This window comes from Pagrus major, chromosome 2 (genome assembly GCF_040436345.1).
Source record: "Pagrus major chromosome 2, Pma_NU_1.0".
NCBI classification, from domain to species: Eukaryota; Metazoa; Chordata; class Actinopteri; order Spariformes; family Sparidae; genus Pagrus; species Pagrus major.
This window is the reverse complement of record NC_133216.1, coordinates 7251980-7276748: the sequence shown is the minus strand read 5'-3', so window position 1 is coordinate 7276748 and position 24769 is coordinate 7251980. Positions and strand designations below refer to the sequence as shown.

At 38.5% G+C, this 24769-nt stretch overlaps 1 protein-coding gene across 1 annotated transcript in view; it reads right to left on the bottom strand.

Annotated features, from left to right (window-relative positions):
• Positions 1 to 8394: 8394 nt before the first annotated feature.
• cadm2b (cell adhesion molecule 2b) overlaps positions 8395 to 24769 on the bottom strand; it is a 142759-nt gene continuing 126384 nt past the window's right edge. Inside the window, exons 3-10 of the mRNA XM_073490465.1 lie at positions 23844 to 23996; positions 22896 to 23033; positions 15951 to 16109; positions 15549 to 15639; positions 15211 to 15389; positions 10557 to 10583; positions 8619 to 8741; positions 8395 to 8513 (exon numbers count right to left, since the gene is read on the bottom strand). Of these exons, the coding sequence (XP_073346566.1) occupies positions 8395 to 8513; positions 8619 to 8741; positions 10557 to 10583; positions 15211 to 15389; positions 15549 to 15639; positions 15951 to 16109; positions 22896 to 23033; positions 23844 to 23996 (989 nt within the window). The remainder of the gene's footprint in view (positions 8514 to 8618; positions 8742 to 10556; positions 10584 to 15210; positions 15390 to 15548; positions 15640 to 15950; positions 16110 to 22895; positions 23034 to 23843; positions 23997 to 24769) is intronic.

The window sequence follows — 24769 nt, the reverse complement described above, 5'->3', positions numbered from 1 at the left end:
ACAGGGATTTCATCATGTCTCTATAGCTGGCACTCTTTCACAGAGCCAAGCTAATATAAATAGTATTGTTTTGAATTACTGGAAGCTGCAAACACTGAACAGGAGGGTTTGAGAGTATTATGACAAAGAATTTTTAAACTTGTGCTTAGAAGTCTTCAAAGTCCTCACAAAGATGTGAACCACATGGCCATAATGCCACATTGTTCAGTATCTAACGTGAACAAAATGTATTGGTTTTTGCAATCGTTGCCTATAATAGAAATAACTGTACAGACTGGTTCTGGATAAGCATTAATCTTACCGTGTCTTTCTTAGATGTTGCACAGTTGTATGACTACAAGTTATTTTGAGGCATTAGCTGTACTGTGATATAATACCTGTGACAACATAAGCAGTTAATTATTGTATAATATAATCTCACCTCCTAACGCAGCTAATCATATGCACATTTTTTCTCTTTATTTTTGTAAAACCTATAATGCCTTGAAACATGCATGCGAGCATATTAAAGTTGACCATAATGCTTTAACGAATTGCATTAATGAGGAACGTATTAATTTGTACCGCCACTATAAGTTCAGTATTGATTTTGTCGGTAAATCCATCATGATGCCACAAGAGCTGCACAACAGAGCCCCCTCTCACAGCATATCAGTCTGTTAATTCGCTATGTGTTGCATTACCATTTCCAATTCAGCCAAAGTAAACTCCATAATCAAAGCAATTAAAAACACAATCAGTTGTGTTTCCAAGTGCTATGTGGAAACTTGGCCTAGCAGCTCTTTGGGATTCTGGACTTTCTCTCCTGATGACCCCTCAAGGTGAACTCTTGTATGGCTGTCCATCCTATGAATACTAAATATGGCTGAATTAAACATTTTCTCTCTTCTCACTACTATTTAATCAGTTGTCTTACTGAGCTGTCTGTCTGGAGTAATCCCTGAGGCTCACCATCACACTGACTGGCATCATAAAGACGACTTGCACGCTGCTCTGGAAGTATTCAAGCCATAGCAATCCCACTGGTCCTTCCCCGCTTTTTGTATGCGCTCTCTAACAGCTCCAACCCCATAAATCTTGAGCAGGTCTTTGATACTTGCTTGCAATGTGCTATGTCATCCTTTGACCAAATCTCAAGTATGATTGATCTTTGCAAAGTGCTTTAATATAGATATAGATTTATTTTGGGGTTTAGGAAGTGCTTGTGTGTGTAATCAGATCAGAGCAGATTTATTTTCGATGTGATTAGGGACAAGAGAGAATGTCAGGCATACTTTTTCTGTGTGAAGTGTTTTTTCTGAATTTCTTTAAGTCGAATATATTTCCAGGTTTGAAATGAAACATGTAAAACTAACTGCTGGGGTCAATAAGTCTGCCAGAAATTCACTGTAGGAGAAAAAGAAACTCAACTGCACAGATATTCTTAACTAACGATGGTGTATTTTCAAATAAAATCATCTCTGCTCACAACCACTATGTGGACAATTAAAAAATGTCTGGCTTTAGCAACCAATGTGATATGCAAGGCGAGCTTCACTTGCAACAGAATGAATTGATGTGATGTGATTATTGATGCTATAGATAAAAGTACCATGAAACCAGCAGTGCACTGTGCTAAAGCATATGTTGTGTTACTGTTGCTATTTTAAACCACAGGCAATTAAACCTGATGTTGTCCTATAGCATTACTGTACATAATGATTCAAAGACAGCATCTAGAGGAGGAAGAGGAAGACCTTGATGATAATGAGGCTGATGTCAACATGTGTGACGTCCACTCACATCCAGACAGCTGGCATCCTGCAGGCACAGCAGTTTGTCAGAACCTTTTCAATATAATGTTTACACATTAATATTCTGTTTGCTTTGGAGAGTGTTTCTTATTTGAAAAGGAAATTCCTGTCATGGAATACACAGGAGAAAAAATGTTATGTTCATTATATATATAGTCAGTAATCATTTTATTTTTAAATCACTGTCCTGTCCTGAGAAACAAATGATTAACATCCTAATGGATTTCAGACATCATCCGGTGGTTGGCTTTAGAAGTACAGACAAATCCATGCAAACCTCACAGTCATCCCCTTTTCACATCAGTGATGTAAACAGAAGGGTTTTAATAATAAATGACAAACATGCTTCTGATTACATGAGTGAAGCAATCGTTTCAACCACACACGTTTATGAAAGTGGTTACAATTGTTTTAACTTCTTACTTCACAAAAGTTCACAAGAGTTCACAAAAGTTAGTCATTGTTGCTTTTGGTGAAACGTGATAATGAGCTCGAGGCACATCCCCCTTCTTAGCGATGGCGGCTTGTTATCCTTTTATTAATTGGCTAATTATCCATGCAGTCACTAGCACGTCTCTTCCACTTTCAACATGATATTTCCTGTGTGAACATACATCATTTCCTGTGATTTCACATTACAGATTAGCAGATCCTGCAAGGATAGATGTAAATTAGCCATTAAATAAGGTAACAGAACTTTAGATTGAACGGATACAAAAACAGCACTGGAAAAAGCATCAAAATGATGTGTTATGAAAACGTCTACAGCTGAACACTTCAATAAAAGTGCAGCACTGTCTTTTCACTGTAAAGAACAAATTAATCTCTGTTATCAAACTAATGCTAAGATTTCCTATAGCTGTCATTTTATTGGAGGAACATCAGTCTCCCACTCACTAATATTCAAACTTTAATTAAGTCTCTGGTGAGTTCTTTGGAAGAATCTCAAGTGCTCAAATCCAAACAGATGGCACGCTATTTATTGCATACCTTATGCCACAGGTACACGCTTTTTCTTCCCCCAAAAGACTAACCAAGACAAGGCTTCCCTTTATGTGCTCTCCTGGGTCTGCACAATTCAAAATTCAGCCAAACAATACAGGAAAGTTGGTTTTAATTAGATCTAAAAATACAATATAGAATAAATCAAATGGCAGACAGACAATCCCAGGGCAGGCTATTTAAAGATGCACCACAGAGAATGTGAGTCTGTGTGGATGAACGAGTTTAAAATACAGTGGGTAGCCCTGTTTCAATCATCAATCCACGGGCCTGCATGTGGCCTGTTTCGAACAGCGGAGCCGCTGCTTCACAAAGTGGAAGCCCTCATGCAGCAAACAAGGGAATTGTATCTGACTGTACACATTCATCTAGACTAATGGCATGGTGATGCATCCAGGGGGATACACAAGCTCATGTTCTTTGTTCCAGATCATTTGACTCCTTCTAACTTCCACTCGCCCCTGTCACAAGTGGAAGTGTGAGTGATCTGTTTAATCTCATCAAATATGATTAGGCAAAACACATCTCAAGATAATATCCTACAGTCGTCTGATTCAGCAGCGATACAGATGAGGCGTGAATGTTGCAGCTATCAGTCAAACGGGGCTACAGAAGGCTCAGCTGAGCTCCACCTACATTGGCTTTACATGAACATGTGCTGTTTGGACATTTCTAAAAGTAAGAAATGTTTGACTTATCTTTAGTTGTGTGGGTTTTTTTTCTTTGTTTGTTTTTGCTGTTTTTTTTTTTTTCCATGAGTGTACCTGTAGTTGCCATCATCATGATTTTTTTTTTGTCTGCAATGACTCCTTTTTCAAGGTAGCAAAGTAGGTGTTGTAAACATGCCGGTATTATTCTACCCAATTCTCTATAAGAATGAGCTGTCAATCAAAGACAAAACCATTTACATAAACAATGCAACCCCAGGCTTCGAAGGGCGATGATAACAGACTCCGAACACAAAAGTTCTGAAATTGAAAAAGAGGATCTTGAAAAATGATGAATTTCATCTTCAACTGTCTGCTGCTCTTTGCACCTCATGTTTGGGTGCAGAGCAATGATTACAAGTAAACTCTTCCAAAATATTTGTTCTGCCTGGCAGGCAATATGACAGCTGACACAGTATTAATAAAATAAAAAACTGTTGATTTTTCCAGTTGGGAATGTTATCAGTTAATACAGTACTGACTCAAGGTTTAGATGAATCACTAGGTTACTTCACAGTGTCACCAATACCTGTTAAATCTGTAATTAAAAACATGATTTAGAGGACAAACATTTCTTCATCAGTTCTGTTTAGCATACTGCATTCGCTTTGCAATCCCACTCCATCTTTGAAATCCTTTTATCCTTTTACTTCCTCAGCAAATCGCCCAGTGAATTACACAAGGCAATTTACATGCTTGGATAGTGAAAACAAGTGGAATTACTGTTATTTCTGTATAAAACGCTGTGCTGTTAATCCAAAAGAAGGACCACTATTTGTGTCAGGGTTGGAGGGCTTTTCGTGCAAAGCGTTGCTAAGGCTCCTCCAGTTGTCACTAATCTACAACAGAACTGTCGGATGAAAAAGAAAAAAAAAAAACTGTGTTGATTTCAGACTGGTCCAAGTTACTGTAAGAAAACTTTTCTACCAGAGTCTTGTTGACGCTAGAAAGAAGGCAAATATTTTTAAATTGTACAGGACTGCAAACACAACTGCAAGGACTATTAGCTCAGGAATTTATGTTCAAGATAGCAAAATCAGAATTATGCTGCAGACCTAATGTTTAAGTGTAATAATGTTTTTTTTTTTAAGATATCAATTCGTCCCTGAAGGATTTTGTCAGAGACTTCTGTTCTGCTATGATAAGAGCTTATTGTGAGCTGGAGGACTGATATGGACCCTGCCTACAGGGTACAGTGGGGATCAGTTTCTTCAGTTTAGTAAGACTTACAAGGCCTCCTCAGAGGTCATGCTGTGATTGTTACATTGCCCACGGTATGGTTCTCACATTTCAAGGGTAAAAAGAAAAATCCATTTTCCAACTCACTATTTACGATTGCACATGAGTGTTTCTCCCTCTCGATATCCAATTACTAAATTATGATGAATTCTTTGCATTATTTTCTGCCAGGCATTAGTCAAGACAGTCTATCTCAATTTACATAGCTTAACGAAGCACTGAGCTTTTAATAACGCGAAGGAGTGTGATAGTGGGAGCTGATGTTTATTTGAACTGGCTGGGCTTTTGGTAGTAATGATTATGAAGTGAGCATTGGGAACCGTCTCTGCGAGAGGAGAGGGGGGAGCGAGGCGTTGTGCGAAGCAGGCAGATGGTTGGCCCGGACAGTGTGTTGATAATGGCAACATTAGTCTGCTGGGAAGCAACATTATGCTCAAGGTCAATGGGAGCTGAAGAATGGAGGATCATAATGACTCGGGCCCCGTGTCCTGGAACGAGATCTCCCTTTAAGGATGTGGAGATATTTGATATGAGCTCAGTAATCTGCACAAGGCCATTATATCCATCCTCAAATTTCAAAAAGTTCATTGGTGTCACTGAAGCGGCAATAATGGGTTATAAAAGGTGCTTTCTTTTATTTTTCTAAATTGGCAGGGTTAGAATCCAGATTACTATTATATGTAAGATTTGCTTTAGTCAAATGTAAGTTTGAAAAGGTGTAGTTTTATAATGCTTGTCTACAGACCATTACACTTCATGTCCATACATATGGCCTTGTTAAGATAATGTGGCTGCAATGTACAGTTGCACACAATTTTCTAGGAATACTTATCGAATTTTCCCATATGTTCCTAATATATCCTTGGTATTTTCATAAGCACACTACAATTTAATTTTGCATAGACTGCATTTCTATGCATACTAATCTTCACCTAGAGCACATATTTATCCAGCAGTAATCCTTATTTACACTAATTAAGAAGACATGAATGCTAGTAATACCTGTACCAATCTATAAGTCAGTGATCCATACTCGTCCTCCATATTTCACACCCTTACAGAGGCAAGAGCTCTATATATTTTAGCTCGACAGTGTTTCCACTCGATTGCTACTTCAATCTCTTTTCCACATTTTGCCATCTATTCAGTGCATTTATTCCAGTTGTCTTTTTCCTATTAGATGCTATTACTATTTGCTTTTTCAATAATGCCACAGGGTTCAATAAAGTTTCATCTTAAGTGTTATCGCTTCACTTCCAATTAAAGCAAGCTGCATCCCAACATCCTTGACAATAATGTCAAATCACAAAGTGGTTTGCCTCGACCAGCCTACTTCCTCTCTCAAGTTTGCTAAAACAAGGGCAACAGCAGCACGCTGCGTTGACATCTGCGGGAAGTTTCACGAAGCCACTTCAAGCATATCGAACTCAGCTCCAGTGAGACGAGGAATTCGGGGGGAGACTCAAGTCTTCCTTTTGTCACCCTGTATTAATGCACAAATCATGAGCAGAGCCGAGAGCCTCGGGCAATCTTCCTGAGGAGCTTCATGGTTTTTTAATCCCCCAACATTTTGCATATATTATTAATACTAAAGGCTGAGAAATACTCAACAGTTGCATGGAATAACAATTACAGTGCAACTTTGGTCACAGCACTGCCCATCATCATATGCTCCCTTTTATAGAACTGTAGTTGTGCAGACTGATATTGTGACCGTTGGTAATGGCGCTGTAATTCACAATCACAAAGCATGACTCTTGAGTGCATTAAAGTACAAACCTAGTCACAAAAAGACAGTTTTCAAGTTGTTCATATTTTAATCCGCACTTTGTCTCTCTTTTTTCTTTTCTTTTTTTTTTTACAGTGGCATAGTTGAAAAATGAATATCAATACTGAGAAAAAAACAAACCTCACACATCCCCCATAAAAAGCAAATTAATTACAGCGATTAAAACTTTGTACAAAATGAGTTATTTATAGCATCATATCGAACTAACAAAATAACATGTATGAGCATTGGCAATGTGGTTCAATGTCTTTGATACAGTGACTATATACAGTGAGGGGATGTCTGATTCACCAATGCCTCAACATGTCATTAGTACTGTTTGCAGCAAACTCAAAGGCCATAACGGTGATCCTTGTATTGTTTTGTCATGATAAGGTACAGAATTAAAAAATGGAAAAGTTAATGTCAGACAACTACTTTAGTAACAGCAATAATATCAATCAATATAGTATTATATAATAAATGTCAATCAATCAATCATAATGATAAATACATATATTTTAACCAGAATCTTTTTTTTCAGTTCTTTTCTTTTTTTTTTTTTTTTTTTTTTTACATTTTAAGCAATTCATTAGAATCCCTGTTTGAAAAAATCTTCATAAGTATGAAAACAATCTCATCAAAGTGACGGGAAATGATATGACCTGAAATTAAAAGCTATAACTAGTGTTCTATCATTTACTAAAATTTAATAATTACACATTATTTACATGCCATCTGGCAAAACAACCGCTTTTTAGATAAATGGGAAAAAAATTAAGACTCATGGAATAATTTAAATACTGTATATGCTAATATACAAATTGCAATATGTCAGGGATCCCAAGATTCAACAATATTGTTCACCAATATTCACGTTAGCAAAGTATGTTACAGCAATATCCACACATTGAGCATAGTTGTTCAATAAAATTCAACATAAATAATGAACCCCCACAAGGTTCCACACATTCAGTTTGGATTAAACATCAAATCGCAAACCGAAATTAAAATTCCTCATCCATGACGATATCTGCAAGAGTACTCAAATCTTCATCATGTGTCTGACACCATCTCTCCATCTAGACTCGAATTGAATCCTGAGACAAGAAACTGTTCATGTGTTTTCCCTCCATGTTAGTCCTCAGACTTTGTGCTTTAATTTTCTAACTGGTTCTCTGTTGGTACAAATCAACAGCATGAGCGGAAACTGAAAGTAAATCAATGCAGAAATATACAGACAGTGCTAAGAGGGAGCTGATTTCATCTAGAGACAATTACAGAGATTGTGTTGCTGTGTTTTGTTTTGGCAAATTGTCTGGTCTGTTTTACGATTTTTTGAACGAATGCAGTATGGCCGTGGTGGGGCAAACCCCGGGCAACATACAAAACCACTGTTTAATCCCTCAAAAGATTCTACTGATGTTGATGTTTGATAAATTGATGTATTTAACATATTTTGATCTTAAAGCAAAACACTTTGAAAAGCTAAAACTCTTGACTCTAACGTGAGTTGAAACACATTTCCTGTTGCTTCTGAATTTTAAAAAATCTGCAAAAAGTTGTGTAACACGTAAAGTAAGAGAGTAGAGAAAAAAGTTAATGCAAGCGGCGAAAGAAATGCAGAAAAATATACAGCTTTTAGGCACCGTAAAACTGAAACAGAAATAATCCAGTTGTACATGGTTTACATTGATTACAAAAGGAGAAGGCTATATTGTCAGCGAGTGCTTTGAAAACAAGCTATCCAAGCATGAGCTTTCTGGAGAAGACAAAAGAATACTAAGTAAAGCAAAACAGACCGTGTAGTAACGCTGAGGCAGCTTAAAATTGCATGTCTGCTGTCAAAAGTTGTCATGAAACGAAGGAAAAGAGGAACAGAGGTCTAAATGAAGTACTCTTTCTTTTCCTCTGCATGCACGTGGTTTCCCTCAGCATTGATGATGGCTGTGTCTGCGTCGGGGGCGTCCTCTGCTCCTTTGGCCTCATGTGTTAGATACGTCCCTGAAGACATACAAAGCCACAGCAAGTTATCCCTCTGCTGAGAAGTGCTAGACATAAACGAGCAAGAAAATTGTTATTCAAGGCAGCTCAAATGACCTCTTTTACCTTTATGTCTGGCCAGATACCGTCCGAGAACTATTATCAGACACAAGGTGATGAAGACCACGACTGCAACGACACCGCCGATTAAAGCGTGGTCAGGTCCGTGTTGTCCTAAAGCATTAGGATCTGAGACAAGATAGAGACGGAGGGAAAAGTGGAGAGATATTGTTAACACCTGCAAGATGTTTCGTTGCTGTCTAATGCAGCTGTAGAGAATTATATAACAGCGAAAATATTTTACTCCTACAATTATCCTGAAAAAATACAGATGTAGCTTTAACACACAAAGCACAACAGTCCCAAATGAGCTTCTGTCATATTCATAGCAACCTGACATCACTGCTTTGAAGTGCTTGAAAAGAGGTATAAAAGAAGTAATCATAAGAAAATACCACAAATCTCTGCACACTTCAAAATATGGCATGAGCAACAGCAATGTGCTGCAAGAAAGTCTCGGCCTGAGTGATGTTTTAGTTTATTTTTGCCAAAGCCTCTACACATGCTGTCTTTTGTGTTTTCCCCGTGCTCACGGCCAGATTCTGCTGCTCAGGCTCAGGTTTTTTAAATAAGTGTTATTTAACATGAGGCGTCCTCCGGGCAGAGAGCGAGCTGAAGGTTTCCCAAGCAGGAGCATGCCTTTGTGTCTGTCCTGTAATAAACTGTAAGTGGCTGTGTCTTTACTGTGCACCTCGTGTGCTCTCATTATCTCAAGCTGATGAATGGCTATGGCTTGTGCTCAGTTTTGCAAAGTGACCCTGGGAAATGACGGCGGAGATGTTCCAACAAACCTCGTTATATTCCTCTGTTAACGGAATGCAACCCTCATTTTCAGCTACCCAAAGTGTGGGAAGTTAAAAATAAAAAAGATGAAGTTGTGAAACATGCAGTTTATTTCGAACCATGCAGGATAGAATCACCACAACTGCTTTATCAGGGACTCACAAGCAGGCGCTTCAGACTTTGAGGCAATAACTGTTTTGGAACAACAGTTTGGTTGCATGTCGATGGACATAATGATCTGTACAGGTGATTTCACTGTCAGCGAGGGGCATAAGCAATTTTCATATCACACTCAGCTGGTGCACACTGCTCATAGGAATGAGACAAGCTGAAATGCTCTTGCTGCACAGCAGCTGAACTTGTCATGTCAACACAACTTGCTACTAATGCTTTCACCTTAAAGTGTGAGTAATTGACCATTAAGCATTTATACTTGTCCAAGCAGTTTTTTGAGATTTAATTCACATGTAAGTACACTGATTATTCTTATGTCAATCCTGGAACAAACTGACACTACACACACTGTCACAAAAGGAAAACTACAGACACTTCAGCAGATAACAGGGACATCAGTGACTCAATTTGCCATCAATTCTGTTTCCATCCAGTCTCGCATAAACACAAACCCAAGCATTTTAAACCGCCTAAAAATATATACAGTATATGTATCTGAAAAAAGTAAATACCATATCGAACTACACTGCTGCAACCACATGATATGCACATAGATTAAATAATAAACATAAAACCTAGAAAAATATGGTAAACAGAAACATTTTTCAAGAACTATGTGATCAGAAATGCAAGGAGTTCCCACAAATAAATTTAGACTTCCCCCTCCTATTCTGCTGCAATCACACAACCATAAATCAAATATTTATACACCAGCACAGATACAATCTCCAGCCCAGCTCCATTCAGATAGAGCCACTCATTTCATTGTGCAAAGACAAACCAAACCAGAAACATATTGTGTGATAACTTATGCAGCCTGTGACATGGCTGGAGAGAAAGCAGCTGGCGTCAGCAGAGTGAGCATCCATGCATGGTGATGGTTTGGCTCATGCTGTGTGGAGGTCGTGATGTGTCCTGACCCAGATCCAGATCCAGCATCACACACTGTAAATCTGGCTTGCAATGATCGTCTAGTGGGATATTTACCTGTTGTAGGCCCTGGAAAGTCTTTGGCTGTTGCCATGGTTGCAGACAGTGACAGCAGTAGGGGGAGACGAGGGGAACAACACCGTGATAAAAAAGGTGACCACAAAGTTCAAAGGAAACATGAGAAATTAGCATGGTCTGTTTTTTTTTTCTTCTGAGTTTTTACTTTGACAGTGTGCAGAAGTGATGCAATGCAAAGCTTGCTGTCAGAGCCAATTGCATGCTTAACTGGAGTCACTGGAAACGGTCACTGAGAGAGCAGCATAAGATACATCGACAAGGACAACATGAGGAACAAAGGTGTACATACTGACATTTTTGGGGTGTACATCCTTAATGGGTCAGTACACCAAAAATTATGAATAAACATATTTTCTCACTTATCTCTTTAGTGGCATATAGCCATGCATATAGTTTTAGTATTTGTTTAGCTGATAATTTGTCTGAGAAAGAACATTTTTAATGCTTTGAGCATCACAACCATCACCACTGCCATTGATTAAAGGTGTTAGCATAGAGGCACTGGAAGCATTAGAGAAAAATATCTCAAAACCAGGGCAAATACTTTAAACGATCTCCATCAGAATCAGTATCATTCACCTGAACCTTAGTTTTCAACAAATATCGGGCCACTTGTAGTGCTATAAAGCAGTGTTTTTATACTGTACATGGACGCCTGTTTTGTTTATATTGTGCATGTGCACAAGAACCCACATGCATACGGTCGAGACAATACACATTCCTGCCAGCTATTCTGCTGATCAGCAGTAAAGGCAAAGGCAGTCAAAAAGACTGCAAGCTAGTAAACATGGATGTATGGGTGTAAACATGCAGAATTTATAAGAAAACGGTGATGCAAATATTTCATCAGGGAACAAGGCATTCAACATGTTCTCTAGACCTCAAGGATACATTTTGTTGAGAAACACACAACATAGCCTTTGTTTGTTTACAGGAAAATTCCCCAGGCCTCCTTTGAGGTTAATGGGCCGATTATCAAAATGAAGATCATGCCAGATCTAAGTAACATTTGTGTTTTCTCCATTGCTACACAAAAGCTATTTTGACTTTCAAGACAACCATTCAGCATTTTCTACAGCAGAGTGCTCTTGTGGCTCAATATGGCAAAGTAGTACACAAACACTACAACAGTAATTCCATCAGGAGAGATGAACTGAAGCAAACACATGGAGCATGTGATTTTGATCATCATTATTCAAATGTAATTGCATGTGTTCTTATTGTTTGGTCGTAATGGTAGAAACCATTCATCCTAAGAACCAAAGTATAAACACTCATGTTTTCTATTTTCTGCTTCTGCAAAGATGCAAATTTGTGCAATGGGTTGACAAACAGCATCCACCTGATGTGGTGACTTACTCCTACAAGGTCGGCATATCGTCAGCTCCCAATAATAAAACTAATCAGAAACTGTGATAAAAATGCTGGTGAGGTAACAGTGCTGTGTATAAAAAATGAAGCAGAGAGGAAAGAAAAAAATAGAGAGCATGGAATTCATCCAGTAAAACAATGCTATTTTCTAGCGCAAAGCCTGTTGTTAGCTCATCAATCATCAACTGTGTGTTCAGTGTCAGTGTTGTGAGTGCATTGAGCGTTGAGGCGGGGCCATGGAGGGGTTATAAGGGTACCTGCAAATGCAGCTGTGACTGCCTATGCCTGACCTGGGAATGTCGGCATTAGCAGATTGGAAGAACAGAAGCTAGAGAGGGAGGCAGGGAAGCTGAGGATGGAGGCACTAAGGTGATGACGTCTGCTAAATGAAAACAGGAACAACGGGTAGAAAAACAAACCTCTCCGCAGGGAACAGGCTCAACATGAGAAAACTTGCAGGAAAATCAAACGGCACAAATCAATTACTGCGCGAGGCTGGTGAAGTGGGTTAATTCTGGTCGTTCACCTTACTGAATACTGGCAAACTAATGAAGAGAAGGCACAGATGATTAAAGAATGACTCGAGCTCTGACGGGCTAAATTCTTCCGGTAATATCGTTGGGATCTTGAGAAAAGACGGTTCTGCACACTGCTCTTACTCAGCATCACAATTGATGGATAATACTAATGTTCAGTCCCCCTGGACCTTGGTTTAACATTACTATTAAAAATAAATGCAAGAGCAGTGTGCAGGATCTTCTTTTCTCAAAACTGAAGTGATTCTTTCCAATGCACCTGCATCTGAGATATTTGTATGTGTGAATACCTCCTTTGAAAGCAATATCATTTGGAAAGGATGACTCATGCATGAGCGACTCGTGTTTCTTACATTTATTAAATTTCCAAGCAATTGATGATCGGTTGGTAAATAAGCACACACAGAGAATGTAAAACTCATCAGGTGTCATGCTTGTTGAGGTGAAAATGTTTAATGAAGGAGTGAAATATGAGGGTAAGAGGTTAATAAGTGGTGCTGCAGCTTCACAAATAGCAATCATTTCTCACCTGTACTTAACCAAACTATCTGTTACCATCGCTGTAACATCTCACTCAGAGTAATTATCATATACACTGTTTCCTTGCTTTATTTAATACAATGTATTAAGGAGCATAATTGCAGACGGTGATAAATTGCAGCAGAGCGATGACATTTATTGCTTCTCAGCTCTCCTGTCATTAGCAAATTAGGCTTAGAGGCTGAGATGATCCGAAGAGACCCGGTAAGTATTCAGCCAGACACAGCGTAGCTCTGAAGAATGACTGTCATCATCAGTGGAAATGAACCCGTCTCACACATCTTTTACCTGCTCAGTTCAGTTTTTCATCCTTCCCTAGAAACCAGGGCCTTTGTATAAAGTGTGAGAGGGCTTCTGAGGGTTATAAGCTTTGCCAGTTCCTCTGTTAAGCTGACAAAAAGTGAAAAACAGCTACCTGTCACATGTATAACTCAACAAATTTGTTTCTTTTTAAATAAAAAACATTTTTAAAAAAACTGTGACTTTGAAATGTGTGCATTGAAACTTTGGTCCAACATAGGTTCCCAGATATGACAGGATGGTATGGTCTATCCTGACATTGGTGCCTCGCCCTGTTCAATGAGCATGCTGAAAAAAGAGACTGAAATAACAAAAAGCGAAAGGATGAATGTGTCATCCTCCTTTTCCCAATGAAGGGTTTTCTCTCACCAAAAGCCTCTGCCTTTAAAATCGAACAAAGAAGCTGCTGTGCATCCACTAACTGCTTGTGAGCTTGAATAAGTCCAGCGTCTGAGCTGTGATAAGTCGCTCCCAAACAAACTGCACTCTCGTGTGGGACTGTTTAATTGGCAAAAATGGAAACAAATAAATCCATGTTGAATTTTAATATTCTCTCCTTGTTTTTGTATTTTTTACTTGGCTGTATTTGATAAACGTTATAAACATGTGCTGCAGAGGCCTTAATGATCCGTTTCCTGCACCATGCTGTCTTTATTCTCTCAGCCGCTCCACTGTCTCGGGATTAACTTATCTCTCCTCCAGGCGGTACTCGGAAGCTAAATTCTGCATCCTTAACACTTTCTTCCTGTTTCCTCATAGGAAGAGTCCAAAAGCTAAACCTGTGCAGCGAAATGTACAGTACGGTGAGGTAAACTGGGTTATCCTGCACATTGCCAAGGCAAGATTTGGAATTTAATTTTTTGAGGAAATAGTTTGCAAACTGGTGACCTGCAAGACTGCAGATCATTTTTTCACACTATCAACGCTGGTCTGAAAATGGAATTAGCCATAACTTTCATATACCAGAACCAAAAAATTACACAAATTTAGTAACACTTGAAAATAAACTTACTATCCTTATCCTCATATTTGTGGTCAGTTGTCGGAAGCCACTTTTTCCTGTAATTAATTAAATCCTGCATTACCACCTGGCAGAAAATGCAATATAATATATTAGGTTTATATTAACGGACCATAAGGTTTTATCCTGTTTACTATTAATTACATACATTTCACATCACAGCTGCCCCATTTTGCAAACCAAAATGGGGCAGCTGTTAGAGCAGGTCGTCCATTAATGGAGGGGTTGGTAGTTGTGGTTCTACCTACATGTTTGGTGCGACACCAATGGGTCGCTGCCATCAGTGTGTGAGTGAGCAAACTGTGAAGCACTTTGTCCTGCTGAGGTTGGAAAGTGTTGGATAAGTCCTGTCCATTTATCATGTTACAACATTTTAAAGATTTGTTTTTGTTTCTCTGTTCCAGGCACCCATATACGTAAAAATCATGATTCAATGACTTCCTAAAAATCATTCATTACTTATATCCATTTATATTTATCTTCAAATGGTCACTGGGAGATGTCTATGTCAGCTAATTTATAAATCACAAGTCAAGATTTCTGTCCACAAACCACTTGTCATAGAAAATGTTTGTTAAAAATGCCATTATGATCAGCAGATTATCTGACAGAAAAATTGTAATTCCAGGAGATGCTGACCATGATCTTCTATTGCAAAATATTTCATGTTTAAAGTAGCTATCATTGCTCTGTTATTGTGCTTTTTTATTTCTCTTTTGGGTTAAAGGCCCAGGCTGACAAACCCTCTGCTGGCTTTGTATGTTTATAAGGAACACCACCCATCTTTGAGTTACAAGAAAGCCTTGAATAAGACACAACAGCAAAACTGATCATCCATAACAAGACTAGCCATGGCAGTACCCACCATATACAAACAGTATATATTCAGCACTGCTGGTCCCCAGGTGGTTGCTGGCCTCACAGCGGTATGTGCCATTGTCTGTTTTGTTTAGTGTGGTGATGGTTAGTTCCCTGCCCTCCACAATCATACGCTCGATGTCTGGCAGCTCTCCTCCATCTTTAGACCACAGCACCGGTTCAGGTCTGGGAAAGAAAATAACAACAACATTTTCTTTTTTATCTTACTGCTTATGATTTCCTGAAAATAAGGAAATGATGAATAAACTGAAGAACTGTTTTTGTAATAAATGAATCACATCTCAAGACCAACTTTTTATAAGTTGTGATTAAATGCCAACTTACATTGGGTTGCCTATGGAAACACACTCCAGTTTTAGGTATTGTCCTTCTTGTGGAATAATCAGTGAATGTGTGATCTCCAGATGGGGAGCATCTGTGAAGAAGAGACCAAAAATCTCAACACTTTGTAACACACACAGTACTGGTGTTACAGGCTTTAACTCTAGCACTGACAAAGTACAACAGTAGTTAGTTCTTTACCCATTGGGCAGCTCTTAGCTTTAGCCCATATCCCTGTTCTGCTTTGGTACTAATCCCTTACCTGCAAACTAATCCTACACTAATCCGGAGCAAATGCAAAGCTAAACCTGGAGACATAAATGTAATCTCAATCCTTGTATTTCTTCTCAATGCTAATCTTACACCTAATCCAGCTTTGCACAAGGTGTGTATGATTGCACTCACAGTGGACCTCCAGGACTTCAGTTGTCATGTAGGGGTTGGTAAGAGACACGTGCTCCACACTGCAAGTGTAGGCGACGCCATCGTCCTGTCTGTCCACCTGGAACTGGAGGCTACTTCTCACTGTGAATGATTTTCCTGTGGCATTCACCTTTGTAGAGCCTGCAGAGTCAGAAAATGAACAGGGATCCAATGTACTTGTGAATTAATAATATTATTGGGGAACAGTTTGGGATTTTGTTTAAGCCCTTCATGCAAAAAAATCATTTTGGAAAAAAGAAATCAGCTTGTACGTTTTCTAAAAAGCGAGAAAGATGAAATTTTATTTTAAAGATGTTGCTTTTCTGACATAGACTGCAGTGTTGTTGTTGTTGTTGTTGCTGTTGTTGTTGTTTTCACTGCCTCTCCTTTGAGGGAGAGAATCCTTGGCCTTTGAAAGTCAAGTCAAAATAGAGTGAATAGTGAAGGGAGAGAAGTAGGAGCGTTGACTCGGTTGGTTGGGTGTGTTTGCTCCTCAAGGACCATCTCTCAAACATCCCAGTCAACACAAACAGGCACACGCTCCCCTGGCAGCGCGGGGTAGATTTCCATAGTTGTAGTCACACCTTTACTTTCATTCCTTCTCCTTTGTTTTAGTTTCATACCCAGACATTCACCCTTTACACAGCTTCAGATCTTGATTTGTGTTTGTTGTTTCCTTGCCTTGTGATGTTGTCTTCATTTAGAGATGCATCTTAACTTATAATTGGAAGCATTTCTTTTTAATTTGCTGCTGCTCTCTTGTCAACGCTTTGTGCGGTAGTGTCACTTTTCTGAAGCTTTACAAGGCTATTGCACCTAAACAGGGCAAAAAAGAAAAAGACAACAGCCTCAGAAGGACTTTTCACTGGAACTGCTATCCTCCTCACCCCCTTAGATCCTCCCCACACTATATCCTCCCCCCTTTACCTCTTCCTCTCTCTGGACTTTCTACCATCCAGTGCAAACCTGAACCAATCAATACATACACGTATGTATTCACTCCACTCCTTCACTCACAAATACTCACACATACACAGCAAACGAATTGTTCAATCCCTTGGTCTATTAAATGCTAACAGCCCCTTGCAATGAAACCCCGATCACCCATATCATCATCATTTTGGGCTGATCTGTCCCATTTGTTCCACTCCACCGATTCTCTTTGATTTTGTCATGTGCAAGGGGATTAATTTTTTATTGGACTTTCCACTGAAACCACGACTACTACTAAGACTGTTACAACTACTGCTGCTCTGACGGCTACCTGTATATTTTCTGTTGCTTTGAGGTTGACAGATTCAATAATAATTTGTCTTCTTCTTTAATACTGCCATTACTTAAGTGATAATCGTGTTGTGTTTAATAAGATGAGAAAAGAAGGCGAGATGAACCAACTATTTAGTCTCTAATTTAATTTCTCTACACTGACATGAACATAACTAGTAATTTATTTTTTGTAGACAAGACAGTTTGAAAATCTGATTGAAATCTGGTATTTTTCATATTTGAAAGTATGCACTTCTTTCTGAATCTGATTTATATTTATTACTGATATATTTTGTCTCAAATTTTAAAACTAAACATAATAATAGCAAGAGTGAGGCTGCCCAAACTTTTTCACTTGGAACGCCAAAACTGAAACTTAATGGTGGGCCATGGGCCAAAAGCAAACAAAAATTCAGCATCTTACAGCCAACCTCATAGGCCTCTAAGACATCACGCTTGTATTGATTAATGCATCACAAATTATGTAATGGTTGGAATCAGGTCTCAAAATCAATCTATCATTTGAGCGGACAGAAAAGTCAGAGGCCTCGCATTTGAGAACCAAAGGCCCTGCATTTTGCCCTCAAGTGCAGAGAGTGGATAGCAAGTACTGTCAAACACAAATTTCTCCAGCTTTTCCTCTCATTCATCAAGACGCCTGCAGCATCAGAGCTGCCACAGAGAAGCTGTCAGTCTATTTCAAGGCGGTTGCTAGCATCGCCAGAGAGCACGCAGAGCAGCTTTCATACGAATGTGAATGTGCCCAGGTGCACTTGCTTTGAACCAGAACCCCAGGAGGCAAGCAGATCTACATTCGGGCCACTGGGAGCGCTCCGATAATCAGGACGTCGGTGTCTCTTATAACAAACCAGAACTTCAGTGGTAGAACTCGATTCGATTTTTGTGTAGACCTATTATTATAGTTTGATAAGAGGAAAATCAGGTTTGGTCAGGTGGAGTTTGGAAGACTTAAAATTTGGGTTCCCTTCAGATTATTATTGTTTCAAGCTGTCCTCAGCCTTGAAGAAATAACAGCATAACAATTTGAGCCTTTGTTTATTTCATGAGAGCATCAGCGGCATACCCTAATAGCACATCCATTTTGTTTTTTTTACTTTCAAACTATTTCAAAACGTGCTCCTTTTCATGCCTGAAGCTCCTGCTCAGCACAGTTTGCAACCTACTGCCTGCTGACCAGTAATTATTGGGGAAATGTCATTTAAATCTTTGACCTAATTCCTAAATTAATTTGCTGTTGGAAAGCCCTTAAAATATAAACTCACATTCACAAGAAACAAATACCTCATGTAGCAATTGGTAGGGGTCTTTAATTTTACCTTGGAACTGGTTTATCCTTGCACATTTAGTATTTTGTAGTTGGAGGGTAAAGAGGCTTAAGGAACAAGCTAACAACTATACTGCCAGTAAATCTGTGGTTGGGTTCCTGTGTGAGACAGCATACATGATTGTTTTTCTACCAGTACCACCATTGTGGTCTTGCTTAGATATGTCCACACAGTGTTGATTTAATCCACTCATTAGCACTTCTGTCTATGATACTGTATTTTTCGAGGTCAGTTAGGCTGTGTTTACATGTCTGCTTCTGTTCTATGAAAGAACTGAGTGGAGCAAGTTAAAAGCTCGAAATATATTCATGCTTGTTTAGGAAAAATGAATTAGGAAATGCTTTATCGTATTTGTCTCTTTTCCAAATGACTTTATCATACAAATAAATTCCTTTTGATGTATTGATTTTTCCAAAAGGTTTATCTTACATTTGACCAACACATATAAATCCATATCCTTCTACAACATTCTCCCTAGCTTCCAAGCCCTTAAACTTTATTAGTTTATGGATGTTTTTAACAAACTCCTAAAGGAATAAACAGATTAGTTTGCACTAAAGTTGGACTTGCTGGGGAAAAGCGAGTGTACATTGTCTAAAAATAGCTCAAAACCATCTAAAGCAATACATTTGAGAAAGCACTTTGAGGTTCTACAACATATGCTGGTATATTCATGTAATGTGGCTCATTTCTAAAACCCTCAGATATTGCTCTGAATAGTCCCCCTATTTTTAATGCAGATAGTGGGTAAACAAAGGACCTATAGAAAATATAAGAAGCAAGGGAACTATGATTTCAAAAAGGTAGGTCATCAGATGTTAGACTCATAATTGATAAATGTCATGGTTAAACCATGTGTTAGTAACTCCAGTAACACGTAGATAACTTCTGCTGCTGATGGCTACATGTACTGAATAGAATGGACATGTCATTCTTGCTCACATGTAATTCTCCTGTGTTAATGAGACTCTTGATCTAATTTTGGATTATGGCCTTGATGTGGAGGGGAATATCAAACCTGTAGAAATTAGGTAAAATAACTCAATCTTCTCAGAAATAGAGGATAACCAAATAAATAACCAGACCAAAAAACTAAAAGTGATCCGTCAATGAATTTTGACAAATTAACAGATGGTGAAGAAAGCTTGTTATATTAAATAGGAATGGAGATGCTTTAATGAATCAAAACAAAGTTACTATGACATCAAGTTATCAGTTATGTGCGCTGATACAAAGATCCAGACATATTTCAGGAACAACATGAAGGCCAGAAGTTGTCTGGTGACATGGAGTGATTTTCATATGAATTTTCTCACTACCCCAACTCTTTAATATAGCAGACTGTGTGTGGGAGACACCGATCATCAGGCCTCTTAGATTAGATTAGACAAGCATATACATTAGCGCCAACATGAATCAAGTGGACCGATTTTATTCTTTGGTAGCAAACTTGTCTTGACATATTTTCCCACTGATTGGAGAAAGTTTAAGTTACTTTTGTTGCTGTTCACTTTGACAATTAAAAGTTGCAACAAAACATGTCGGGAACAGTTAAGTCAGCAATCAGCATAAAAATGAAAGTTTGTGATATTTCATCTTTGCTCAGCTTGATCTTACAGAACAGGATGTGAGGCCAATTCTAAATGAAGGAGCACACATATTTAATGATAACATACTCACATAAAAACAATAAATTGTGTGTGTGTGTGTGTGTGTGTGTGTGTGTATAATTTATTGTCTACTGCCTCATCTAGTCTTGATATCTTGCCTAGCTGAATATAAAATTAGTCACTATGATGGAGCTGTTGTGTATTGTATGGTGCCTTTGTGTCACTGTGAAAGAAATATATAGGCCACTTTATGTATGCATAGAGAGTGACAGTGGGTGGATTTTTTCCTCAATAGATTACAATTTGAAGCCTAGCTGTCATTCAGCGACACAAGTAATTTGTATGGCTCTATACTCTGCAAACAAATTATTTGACACTGGATGACAGTTGCATTTTGAGGTTTGTAATGCTGTGTGCTTCTAATATAAATTGTTGAAAAACAAATCATCAGAGCATGAAATAAATATGACATGTTTTTGCTATTACACCTGCTGTCATCTTGGAGCTTTGTAGACTGGTCCCCCAGTGGGGATAGGTTTGACTGACAGCAGACACTGGCGGCAATGATCTACCACAGAAGAACCAATGGCAAAACATGCTGCTCCCAGCACATACTCGCTAAAGAAAGCTTTAAAGCACAACCTATAAAAGACTTGGTTCTGGAGCACTGATTGACATTCCTCCTCTTTGACACTTTGACATGGAAATGAAGTTTTTATGTCGAGCCCTCCAGTCTCTGCTTTGTGTTTTATCTCCCTTTGACTTGGAGATGCATCACACCAGGTCTGTTTGCCCAAGCGGCTTAATAAAACCCACCGTATGCAGGTAAAACTAATAAAAGAACATTTGTACACAAGACACCAGGTCGGGGCAGACTTAGGGCTCATGATGTTTTTTAGAGATATGCAATTCACACATAACACATCAATGTCATTTCATACATCAAATTCAAATGTAGGGAATTATTCTCCGGTTTGATTTTCCTTTATCAACTTTTGTGGTGCCTGCTGGGAATGGTATGAAGGCATTACATTTTTATTTTTATCCACAAAAGGCCAAAGTCGGAGCTATGAGTACAACTGTGGCACCTCTTGAACTCTGTTAAATTACATTTTGACATTTACTTTATGTGCATATGTCCATATATGTTAAGAATATATAGGTTTTGGGCTACAAATATCTATTTTAAAGTATACCTCAAGACTTAAACCAGAAAAGAGATCATCTCAGTGTCTCTTGAGATGGACAGCAAGTCTGGTTGTGATGCTGTGTGCCAGCTCTCCACTGGCCTTTCAGGAATCTACGTGCACGTCATTTCAACAAGAAAACTTCATATCCCAGCCCCTCTCCCATCAATCATCATGCCATGTTGGGCAGACACAGACAGAACCACCAAGAAAAAGCTCTCTGGTGCAAATCTTCAATAAAGAGCAACTGTCACACAGAGTCTCTGCAGCAGGCTCCATTACATTAAAGAGCTCCACACAGCTTACCTCTGCCATCAAATTGAGGAAAAACATTCCATTCCTATTTTTTAACGTTTTTGTCTTTTTTGGGTTTTTTTTTAAGCAGAAATAATATGGTGATAAAAGCTCTAACAATACAAAGTGCAGAGCTTCAGACAGTTTGGAAAGAGGTACACAAGAAAGTGAAAGCTTGTAAGGCGCACAGTGTGAAACCACAGAAACTTCTGCCGGTTTAGTGTGATCAGCACACATTACACTGCACCATCTGCTGCCTAATGCATTGTCTCTATTGCTGTTTTTTTCAGTCTGGGTAAAGCTAGTTATGTGGTCGTCCTAAGTTTGCATTCTAGTATCCTCGTTTGACTATCTAATGGTTGCTGTTTGAAAGAAATAAAGCATCTAAACACCACCTGAGGATCAACTCATCGCATGTACTACAGAGAATTTGAAACCATGGGATAAATTCATATTTTGTGTTCACCTAAAAATTTGAAGCACACAGCCAACAGTTTTTGTGCTAATAATCTTCCTCTCTAAGACAGTTTTGGAGGAATAGATGAAACATAATTCTTCACTATGCCATGTTTGACCAGTGTTGAAATGATTTGTCAATTTACGACTGAGTCAATTCGTCGACGAACAGGAAATTATTTTTGCAATAAATCAATTGCTTGATTGAATACATTATTGAGAAACACTTGCCTGTTTCAGGTATTACAATGTGAGGTTTCGCTGCGTGTCTGTTCTACATCAGTGTAAATTGAAAATAAGCAAGAGCCTGCGAGCAAACTCAAACATCGGCATTTTCATTTTTGATAACCGCCTTTAGTACTGTGTGATTGATTCGCGTTTCTATTAATCATCCAACTGAGTACATCATTACTTTAGTGCCACTAACAGGGAAAACAAAATGCTGTACAGGACTTATTGTTGATGTACACTTGATTTTATAATTAGAATCAATAAGAGGCACTACTATATGTCTTCACCTTGGTCAGGTAGTGAAATGTGGACAGCTATGCCACAGTCCAGCAGCATTTGGACAGCTTCCAACGACAGCAGCAATGCTGGCTATGAGCCAGGCGAATCATGGCACTGCTAAACCCCCCAGCCAGTGGAACAATGCATGAATATGAGCACAAAGGGATGCTGAATGACTTGACAGTAATGATGTCTCCAAGAGGGTATAAGTGGTAACAGAGGATACAATGTTCTGTGAAATCCACACCACATGCTTACCTTGGACTTCCTTGTCATTTCGGAACCACCGGATGTTGGCAGCTGGTTTGCTGCCCGATGTGGTACACGTCAGGGTGATTACGTCCCCCTCCATGGCAGGCTTGGTAAATCCTGTGATCTCCGGTCGTCCTGGCACTCCTGTGGTGCATGGAAATATACATATAAATAGCATACTGAATACATACACAGGATATGATGAGCTGGGTAATAACCCAGTGGGTGGTATATACTCCTCTGACAATAGAAAATGATTTACTGACTGATTGACAATAACTCTTTCACATATTTATGCTGTCTTCTTCTCTCTATGAAAAGATCAAGTTTAACATTTACTGAGAATTTTATAAAAGGTTTATTTTTTTAAGGCAAAGCAAAAAGTAATGAGAAGCAAAAATGAAGTATAACATAATGGAAAACAACCAAAAAACAAAACAATAAGAATTCTAAATGAGATGATGGTTAAAAAGAAATGGGAAACTTAATATGTAAAGTTAAAAATACATTTCCTGAAATCTCAACAAGATAACAGCGTGTACTTTCTTTTTGTCTGGCTTTTAGATGACAAAGGTCATCTTACAAAACATAAGACTAAATAAATATTCTATGTGTGAACAGTGCGTGGGTATTGACTTTTACTTTTCTATATTTCAGCTTATTCTTTAACACACCTGTCTGGCTTATACAGATGTGAAAATGAGTTTTTTGTGGCCTGCAGAGAATTAAATATAGAATCACTACGCGCATGCAAGCCTGTAAAATGCAAAACTGTCATCCTTTATTCTTGTAGACAAGACTATAAACTGTAAAGCAGAAATGTTATTTTCCTACAAAGCAACAAGTGCGTGGTGAAGAGTGAACAGAGGAATTTAATTGAAAATGCGCTGGTATTCATGCTGTCAGAACATGAAGAATTAGCCAAAAGCAGAGAATTAGCCGAAACATGCTCACCCAGAACAGTGAGAAAGGCCTTGGTGGTCTTGACAGGCATGGTGAAGAGCGAGCAGGTGTACTGGCCCTCGTCTGACAGGCTGACGTCACTGATTCTGATGGTGAGCTCCTGCCACGAGGCTCGCACCAGCTCGATTCTGTGGTCCCTCAGAGCTGTATAACAACACAAAAAAAAAATCTGAATTCAGTGATTGCAATTAACTCGTAGAAGTGTCATTTGTAATTCAGATGACCTTTAGCAGAACAAAGGCTAATACACTGCACTATCAGGTATTTCAAATAGTTGTCAAATGCTGCAAACAAATACCATGGCCAATGGCTTGAAACATTTTCTTTACATTTGCATTCTAGGCTGACAGACTGATTCACAGTCAGTGAGAATACAGAATGCATCAGCGGGATGCACTGAAGCGTAGCAGCAGAAAAAGCTCATAGTCCTAGATTACAATATCTATTTGGGTAATCACTTACATTCCAGGTATTGATTTACACTCACTTTAATACTTTTAGCAACTGGTTCTCTGTGATATTTCTCTATTTGTACATTGATACAAAAACCTTACCCTGGCCCAATACAGAACCACTTAGCCAAGAAAAAAAATACACAAGTACTAACAGAATATAGTCAAGTAATTTAATATAGTGTTTATTAACTGTCAGTGGTTTTGTCTCGTCGTTTTATTGTTTTACTGTCGTTGAAATTAGTTATTTTAAGCAAATTGTTTGTGTTTTTCTTCGTTTTGAAAAACTAAGACATTGAAGATGTTATGCATAACAGTGGAACAGACTTTTTTATAATGGACATCCAAATGATCTTTATTGATGAACTACATAGCATTTATTTACCCGTTACACAGTATTTTTTTTTGGAACTTTACAGTAAACAATTGCACAATAAATGGTTTATAATGCATTTCAATAGTGAA